General features: G+C 41.7%; 1 protein-coding gene across 1 annotated transcript in view; it reads right to left on the minus strand.

Moving 5' to 3' along the window:
- Positions 1–8199, minus strand: part of Ccdc15 (coiled-coil domain containing 15) — a 47410-nt gene extending 39211 nt beyond the window's left edge. Inside the window, exons 1-3 of the mRNA XM_013009466.1 lie at positions 7916–8199; positions 4372–4521; positions 3444–3623 (exon numbers count right to left, since the gene is read on the minus strand). Of these exons, the coding sequence (XP_012864920.1) occupies positions 3444–3623; positions 4372–4521; positions 7916–8095 (510 nt within the window). The 5' untranslated portion in view covers positions 8096–8199. The remainder of the gene's footprint in view (positions 1–3443; positions 3624–4371; positions 4522–7915) is intronic.
- Positions 8200–9861: the final 1662 nt, after the last annotated feature.

A 9861-nucleotide genomic window follows, 5' to 3' on the forward strand; every position in this document is an offset into this window, starting at 1 on the left:
AAAAAAAAAAAAAAAGATTCTTTGCCAGAGATAAGGAACTAGGAAATATTCAGAGAAAATCAGACAGAACTTGAACCCAAAAGGTCCCAAACTGAAGAAGACACAAAAGGAGCCTTAAGTATGCCAAAATGACAGTTGTGATGAAGTGAAAAGAATACCAGCTAAGAGTGGGAAAGTAAGTCAATGAGAAAGAAACAGCTATGTAGAGACAGGAAGATCAAAGAACTGGCTGGCCTGAAAATGTCCAGTTTTTAGGACTGGAAGACTCATTTCCTAGGAAATCCCTCACTCTTGAGACACACGAGGAGAGCAATTGAATCAATCAAGTCAATGACTAAATACTAGTATAAATTCAATTATATCATTCTCTTATCATCACTGGATCTTACATGCAGAAAAACATTCACTTGAAGACCTTTAAAGGAAGTTTGAATTTGTGTGAGGTTCAAATTGTATTTTGATTAACCCAAGTCCCAGTGTCTTTTTTTTTAAATAAGTTTTTTATTGTGAAACGTACAGCGGGGTTACAATTACATGAGCAAGGTAATGAGTACATTTCTTATCAAGCATTGTTGCCTCCTCCGGTTTTTCCCCTACCATCCCTGCCCTCCTATCTCTACGACTACACTCCCCCACCCCCAAAGTTGTAAAGTTTGTTTTTCAACATAACATCTTGTACATCTCATTGTTGCAATGGGTCCACCTGTATCCCTATTTAAACAATTTGTTTTTTTCCCTTCCCTACCCCAAATTATACCGACATCAAATACAGTAAAAACAGAGGTTATACTATGGGGGAAGAACACACAAAGCAACCAAAAAAATCACCTTATAAATACGTCAGAAACAATAGCAAAAAAGAAGAAAACCACTTGTGTCCTTATCTTGGGGTTCATTTCGCCTAATATCATCTTATCTGACATTTTCTGCTTGTCTCAGACACATACTAGTTATAAGAGAAACCATGGAGCCAGGCGCCAGTGGCTCACACCTGTAATCCTAGCTACTGAGGAGGCTGAGATCTGAGGATCTTGGTTCAAAGCCAGCCCAGGCAGGAAAGTCAGTGAAACTCTTATCTCCAATAAACCACCAGAAAACCGAAGTGGCGCTGTAGATGAGTAGAGCACTCATCTTGAGCTGAAGAGCTCAAGGACAGAACCCAAGCCCAGAGTTCAAGCCCCATGACAGACAAAAAGAAAAAAGAGAGAGAGAGAAACCATGGGACTTATGTTTTTTGGGTCTGGATTACTTTATTTAATATAATTTTTTCCAAGTCTTTCCATTTCCTAACAAATGGGGCAATGTCATTCTTTCTGACAGAGGCATAGACTTCCACTGTGTAGATATACCACATTTTCTTGATCCATTCATCTACTGAGGGGCATCTGTGTTGAGTAATCAATTGGTACTGGCACAAGAAGAGACCTCAGGACCAATGGAATAGAATTGAAAACCCAGAAATGAACCCACAGACCCATGGCCACCTAATCTTCGATAAGGGAGCTAAAAAAATAGAATGGAAGAAAGACAGTCTCTTCAGTAAATGGTGCTGGCAAAACTGGTTAATCACTTGTAGAGAAAACTAAAGCTAGATCCTTATATATCACCCTGCACCAGAATCAACTCCAAATGGATCAAAGACCTCGGAGTCAAAGCAGACACCTGAAAACATTACAGGACGAAATAGGAGAAAACCAAGGTCTCCTCGGCACAGACCAAAATTTTCTTAATAGAGACCTAGTGTCTTTTTATCTTTTTGTTCTGCACTATTTGGGATTGAATTCAGTGACTTTCCAAGACAGACAAGTGCTCTACCACTTGAGATATTTCTGCAACCCTTATGTATACTCTTGAAACTTTTTCTTGCTTGAATTAGCCTGAGTTCTTGGAGCAAAAAGATCCTAACTAAAATATTAGTGTTTTCAATGACGAGTGACAGAAACTTAGTAGGTTATTTCCTATCATTGGAATCTTTACTTATCTACAAAAGGTAATGATTTTCAGATTAAAAAGCTAGAAAACTGGAATTGTAATGGAGAACTAAAAATGAAAATAAGGAGCAAAGTATGGTGGCTCATACACAAAGTTTGAAAATAAAATTAAAGCATAAGATAGTAAAAAGTTTAGTAAGAAACAAAAAGCTGACATAAACCATGCTAGAAAAGAAATAATAGTGAACAGTTTATAATTTTTTTAATTATTATATGGTGAGAATGAAAAAAAATAAGATGTCCTTCAATTCTCTTCTAATGCACAGTAATCAAGGGACACCCTAGAAACTCAATCCTGAAATATAAGTCCCATCTCACTCTAATATTATTTTGAAGTATATTCCAGACATCAAACCATTGCATCCTTAAATAGTTCAATTAACTTTAAAATCCTTACAACTCAATGATTCTATGTTTATATAGTTTCAAGACACAAGGAAACTGAAAAGACCATTAGCATTTAGATAGTGAGTTATGTTTATCATTTATTTAGTCTATTCTAGAAAACTAAAAAAGCTAGTACTTGAACAATTTCATTTTTTAGTTTCATAATGACATCTAGTGGATAAAAATTGTAAAAGAAATGGTAAAATTTTAAAACACCCATTATCACAGAGTTGTAAAAGCAAAAGTTTAAGGTGTAAAATAGTTAATTGAATATGCTTTATTAGTATGCTTTCTTCCAATTAATTAATACAATTAATATTAATATACTTTATTAATACACCTTTTCTTTTCTTTTTTTGGTCAGTCCTGGGGCTTGAACTCTGGGCTTGGGCTCTGCCCCTGCGTTCTTCAGCTCTACCACTTGAGCCACAGTGCCACTTCTGGTTTTTCTAGTGATTTATTGGAGATAGTCTCATGGACTTTCCTGCCTGGGCTGGCTTTGAACCATGATCCTCATATCTCAGCTTCCTAAGTAGCTAGGATTACAGGTGTGAGCCATCAGTACCCAGCATACACCTTCTTTTCAAGGAAAAAAGGTAGCAAAACAGGACTCAAAAACTTTTTAATATTTTGTAACACTTATTTATTTATTTATTTTTGTCGGTTGTGGGGCCTGAACTCTGGGCCTGGGCGCTGTCCCCCAGCTTTTCAGCTCAAAGCTAGCCCTCTACCACTTGAGCCATAGTGCCACTTCCGGCTTTTTCTGCTTATGTGGTGCTGAGGAATCGAACCCAGGGCCTCATGCATGCAAGGCAAGCGCTCTACCACCTTCCCAGTTATTTTGTAACACTTAAAGCTTTTATAACCTGACTTCCTACCTAACTCATGCTGCTATAGGGATGTAAGGTTGGCACCTGGGCTGCAGAGCAAAATCCTGTCTCCAGGAAAAAAAAAAAAAGATAATCAAAAGTGAGGCTGAATGGGATCCTTGTTCCATATCCTAGATTTGGAGGTTGAAAAGAAAAAAAAAAAACTAGACTGAAAATAAAATGAATGTATACTTACAGCCTGGGCTTGCTGGAATAATTCACTGTGATTCTCTCCATTATCTACTGTATCCCCAAGCATCTGGGAAGGAGGTAACACAGAACTTCCAATAGCAGCATTCAAAGTACTTGGAAAAACGCTTGTCCTTTTAAGAGTTCGATCTGAAGACTGCATGGCTATAGAGCCTTCTTTTTCTACCTACTCAAAGGAAAAGATGGACAATGAGTTTCCATTCCAATTCAGTGCTCCCTTTAAGCAGCCAAGATTTTCATTTAGAGCAGAGGATGGGGACATAAGGCTTTAGCTTCAAGAGAAACTAACATTTACCAGCAACTATTATGTGCTAATAAATTATTTAGGTTATTATAATCCTGTGAGATAGGTTTTTGTTTTTGTTTTGGTCAGTTGTGGGGCTTGAACTCCACCTGGGTGCTGTCCCTCAGCTCTTCAGCTCAAGGAGAGAGCTCTACCACTAGAGCCATAACGCTACTTCCCGTTTTCTGGTATTTAATTGGAGATAAGAGTCTCTTGGACTTTCCTTGCCTGGGCTAGCTTTGTACTGTGATCCTCAGATCTCAGCCTCCTGAGTAGCTAGGATTGCAGGTGTGAGCCACCAGCGCCTGGCAGGTATCATATTTTTTATTGACAAGATGCTAATAAATTAAGTAACCTACAATCACATAGCAAGTAGCAAAGTTAGAATTCAAACAAGTCTAAATTTAAAATTCTGAAATTGTTACTAACTCATTTGGTGAAAGCAAAAAAACAAATCAGAACATGGGAATAAAGGTCTTTCAATATGAAAATCTCTTGTGCCCACTAGAAAACTGATTATATAAAGCATGCAATCAAAAGAAAATCAATTCTGAAACTGTTACTGCCTAATAACTTAGCTCATAAGACTTGCCATTCAGTCTACTAAGGCTCAGTTTTCTTTTGCACTTACTGCTTCATAAGACTTCTGAAGCTGTTGCTTTTTTCTAAGCCTGACTTGTTGATTTACTCGGTATTTGACTTGTCTCTGAAAATGTTTCAAAGCTTCTTGTTTCCTTCTTTGTTGTTCCTTTAGTTCTTCTTCAATTATATATGCTGAAGTCTTTAAAGATGAAAGAGAAAATGAACTTAATGGGCAGCTTTATTTATTAACGCTACTATAAACACAGACCTAAAAAATAATTCAGCCTATAATCCAAACCTCCCAGAAGAATTTAAACTATAAACTGTAAGTAAGGATATCAACTTCAAAACCAATGATCTAGACATAGCTAGTAAGTACCAAGAAGTTAGGCCAGGCCTGAAAGCAAGGGCCAAGAAGCAGAGCACAACCCAATCATAAGCTAAATAGGAACTGTGTGAACATTCAAATCCTAATGTTTTTTTTTCTTTTATTAAACTAAAACTAAACATGATTTCATTAGTGAGTCAATTAAATCCATTTGGGCTGCATATTGTCTAAAATTAATGAACAGTATTAATAGACCAGACTGCTCACTACTTACCAAATTCATCTTATTATAAAATGTCTTCACACTCAGAATTATGATCTATTTTTAATTCCACACAGTAATAGCCTACACAGTCTTTACAAGACTAATATTCACACCCACTACCTCCTAAAACACTGACTTCCTCTGAGCTTTTATGCTATGGAACCTCTCATTTTACTAAAGTTACTGTACACATTATTTATTAATGCCCCACTAGATTATGAACTCTGAGGGCAATTCCACAAAGTATTCTAAACAACTTAGAACACCTTTCAATGTCAGTCCCTGCAGTCATCTCCTCTAAGTGCTCTGAATATTAACAGTAAACAAAATAAAAGCAGTTGGCAATATTAATGTTTTGATTCTACACCTAACTCTTCATTGCCTTCCTACACTATACATACTATTAACAGAATGGAGTGTTTATATAATAGTGAAAGAACACATGAATGTGATCTCAATTTGTATGCCCAAAGGAATGAGGCACGGTGTGTTGGCTCTGAGACTTCTCAAGCAAGGTCATGAAGCAACTTCTACCTGGAGGTCTACCTGGAGGTCTTAGAATGTTCTCTGGATGAAGCCAACAACATACAAGAATTCTGACTATTCTGCGACTACCATGTTTCAAGGAAGCACAGGCTAGTCAAACAGGCCATGTGTAATACAAAAAAACACCAGCCAGTTGGGTACTGGTGGCTCACACCTGTAATCCTAGCTACTAAGGAGGCTGAGATCTGAGGATCTCAGTTCAAAGCCAGTACAGGCAGGAACATCTGTAAGACTCATCTCCTCCAATGAACCACTAGAAAAAGGGAAGTGGAGTGGTGGCTCAAGTGGCAGAGTGCTGGCCTTCAGCAGAAAGCTCAGGGATAGCACCCAGCCCCTAAGTTCAAGACCCACGACCAATTAAAAAAAAAAAAAAAAGATACCAGCCAGCCCTCAGCCATTTTAGTCATCCTAGATTCAATGCCAGATACGTAAGAAAGCCATCTTGGACACTACAGCATATATAGTGCCATATGACAAAGAACCAAGGAATTCAACCAATAGCTAACACCCAGTCAAGCTGTCCAGATATGTCACGTCCAACTATTTAAGACACCCAAGTTGAGCAAAGGCACAGCTTCCCACTGTAGCCTCTTAAATTTCCAACACACAGTAATATTTGCCTTATGCCCCTAGGTTCTGGAGTCATTTGTTATACAGAACAAGACAACCAGATCAAAAAATAAAATAAGGTAATAGCCATATGCGATGTAAGACATAAGTGGTTCTGTTGCTAGGCTTTCAACTGTCAGGGAGTGGGGCTCTATGGCATTTCTAGGAATCCTGATGGCCTCTCAGTATTTTGTGGAGAAAAATTAATAGGAGTCCCCTTTTAGGATAAATATAATTCCTAGCCAAACTTTAGAAGTAACTACTTACATCTCCTTTGACAGTGCTACAACTGTCAATAAAGGTGGATATCCAGAGTAAATAAGCTAAAGCAAGCATTCTAGAATGATTTAAACAAGTTAAAGGAGAAATGTTTGTACATGTTCTAAATTAATGTGTGGGAACTTAAGATTCAATTTAAGATTCAGCACAGAAAAAGAAAAAATATGATTATCAGGGTCAAATTGTAGGCAGTTTGATACTACTGACATTACAGAGATGTCAAAATCTGAGGACTTAAAAAGATGTGTAACTGAAATGTGAAAATATCTTTTTGTATCAAATCTTACTGATTCTTGATCCCCCTTTATCAAGGTTTTTCCTCTCTATTTCTTACCTAAAGAAATTTTAATAATATTCTTCCTGCCTTAATTGTTACAATTATATTCCAGCTTGTACCTTTGGATCCAATCTCTCCCTAACTTTTTTTTTTTTTTTTTGCTGGACGTGGGGCCTGAACTGTGGGCCTGGGCACTGTCCCTCCGCTCTTCAACTCAAGGCTAGCGCTCTACCACTTGAGCCACAGCACCACTTTCAGCTTTTTCTGCTTATGTGGTGCTGAGGAATCGAACCCAGGGCCTCATGCATGCAAGGCAAGCACTCTGCCACTGAGCCACCTTCCCAGCCCTCTCCCTAACTTTTAGAAACGTTGAAGCAAAAAATCTAAGTAAAAAGCAGTTTGATCATGAAATTACACCTGTAAAAATTAATAAAGTCAATCTTTTCTTCAAAACTTCCTATAGTTTCCCACCACCCTGATTTTTCATAATCCTGTCAACCACTATGCCGCTACTAAACCTTTCACATCAAATGATCAAATCTACTTTTAGAAGCCTGAAAATAATTGTATTGCAATACTATGGGGGGGGGGCAGGCCTCAGGTGAAACAAGTATCTTCCAACCATTATTAAGTATCAAAAACTAGAGGTGCCAGGGCTCGGAAGTTGGCTCAGTGGTAGAGCGCTTACCTACCATGCATGAGGCCCTGGGTTTGATTCCTCAGCCCACATAATCAGAAAAAGCCAGAAGTGGCGCTGTGGCTCAAATGATAGAGCACTAGCCTAGAGCTGAGGGACAGCATGCAGGCCCCACGACTGACATAAAAACACAAAACAAACAAAATAAAACACTAGAGGTGTTGCAGTGGAGGGGGGAAAGTGGGAGGTGAGATGGGGGGGCACGGGGGGGAGGGGAACGGGATGGACGACACGCTTGCCTGTACTCTTGGTTTCAATTGACTGTGGCTTGAGTTTTTTCCACAAAAACCTCATCTCAATCAAGAAACTGAGTGTAATAATGGTGCACGCCTATGATCTCAGCTACACAAGAGGACAACTGCTAAAAACTTGCCCCTGCAGGGGGAAAAAAATGCAAGGCCCAGCCTGAAAATTAACTAAAGCAGAAAGGCAGAAAGACAGGAAGGAAGGAGAGAAAGAAGGAAGGGAGGGAGGGAGGGGCTGGGGATGTAGCTTGTAAGCAGGAGACACTGAGTTCAAACTCCAGCACCGCGTTCAAAGTAAGTTGATCGGGAAGGCGGTGAGCGGGGAGCCGGGGCAGGCGGACACTCACGTGCGCCGGGATCTCCCGGCACTGCGGGGAGGCCGGCTCCACCCACGCCCCCACCGGCGCCACGACCTCGCTCCTCTCGGCCAACACGGCCAGCACGTCGTGGCTCTTCCTGGGGTTCAGGGCCAGGGGCAAAGCTGTGGCACTCCGAGGCTTCTTGAGCGGGGCCACACGTCCCGGCATCGGTGGCTCCTGGTGAGGGAGAAAACAAAAACCGAAACGCCTAACACCTCCCAAACCCCCGCGGCCAAAGCCCCCGCCTCCCCGGGGAGGCAGCGGCGCGGCCGGAGAGGCTGACCGGGAGAGACCCGGGACCCAAGGAGCGGGCGCAGGCCTGCCGGGGCGGGGGGAAACCTGGCCGTGTGGCAGCGTCCCAACATGGACGTAATCGGAGAAGGGCTGGACCTCCGGACGCTCCCAGACAGACAAAACCCCGGGCCGTGTACGCGGCAGCTGGCAAACAACGCGGGGATACCGAGGCAACCACCTCAAGTAAACCGCCACTTTGCAGCGGGACGCCCCGCCCCGCCGCGTCGCCCACTCCGTAGCCTTGTGCCCGCCCCTTCCGGGATTCGCGTCTACTTCTAGGGCTGGGAAGGTGTCAGGGGCGGGATTTGGGGCACCCGTGGTCCTGGCACTTCCGCTTTCTAGCCTGTTGACGGGGGAGGGAGATGATTGGGTGTACGAAAGGAAAGGGTGGGCTGCTGGGTAATGATTGAGCTGAAGTTCAGCCAACCAGCGTTGAGACCGGAGGTTCCCAAATCCTTTATTTCTACTATAATCGGGAGACTGAGGTTTGAGGCTTCACAGTTTAAAGCCAGCCCGGGCAACGAGGTCCTCGCAACTCATCTCCAAATTAATCACCAAAAAGCCGAAGTGAAGCTGTGGCTGAAGTGGTAGAGCGTTACCTTTAACCACAAAAGCTCAGGGACAGTGCCCAGGCAACGAGTACAAGCCCCAGGACCAGTACAAAACAAAAACAAAAAACACTTAAAAAAAAACAAAAAGAGGAAAAAAAGGAGGAGGAAGTGGGGGGGGAGGAAGAAAGAAAGAAAGGCCACTACTATTCAGGATCTGAGGATCACAGCCTGAAAGTCCATGAGACTCTTATCTCCAATTAACCCCAGAAAACCACTTGAGCGCCCAGGCCCAGAGTTCAAACCCCACAACTGACAAAAACAAAAAACAGGATGGATGCTAAGGCTGATGATCTGATGGCAGGGCCAGGGTTCACTGTAGAAGAGAAAAACTCGGGAAAAAGGATAGACGGGCCTGGCAAGTGCTTCCTCAAGAAACAAATTTGTATAATTAACAAATTATTTTGTATAATTAAGTTGCACAATAGTGTGTCCTTCTAGTTCTTCATACGGCTCAATATCTGTACAACGATATTTCAAACTTATTCTTCTGTTTGAACATCTCAGCCTAATGAGCAGTTACCCTTTTCACACTAAGCCCTGCTCTAATCCAGAGCTGTGATTGGATTCTATTAGCCCTGTGGGTTACTCATTGAGCCAACACACAACAGCTTTCTATATACCTGTATGGTATGTTGTTGTTTTTTTCTTTTTTCTTTTTCTGAGCTGGGGAATGCTCTACCATGAAAGTTATACCCTCAGCCACTTTGTTTTTTTTTGTTTTTATTTGTTTTGTTGGTCCTGGGGCTTGAACTGGGGGCCTGAGCTCTTTTGTCTCAAGGCTAGTGCTCTACCACTTTGGGCCAAGGACCACTTACATTTTTCTGGTGCTTAAGTAGAGATAAGAGTCTCAGCCGGGCGCTGGTGGCTCACGCCTGTTATCCTAGCTACTCAGGAGGCTGAGATCTGAGGATCGCGGTTCAAAGCCAGCCCGGGCAGGAAAGACCGTGAGACTCCTATCTCCAATAAACCACCAGAAAACTGGAAGTGGCGCTATAGCTCAAGTGGTAGAGCACTCGCCTTGAGCTGAAG

Source organism: Dipodomys ordii, unplaced genomic scaffold, assembly GCF_000151885.1.
Source record: "Dipodomys ordii isolate 6190 unplaced genomic scaffold, Dord_2.0 Scaffold10, whole genome shotgun sequence".
NCBI classification, from domain to species: Eukaryota; Metazoa; Chordata; class Mammalia; order Rodentia; family Heteromyidae; genus Dipodomys; species Dipodomys ordii.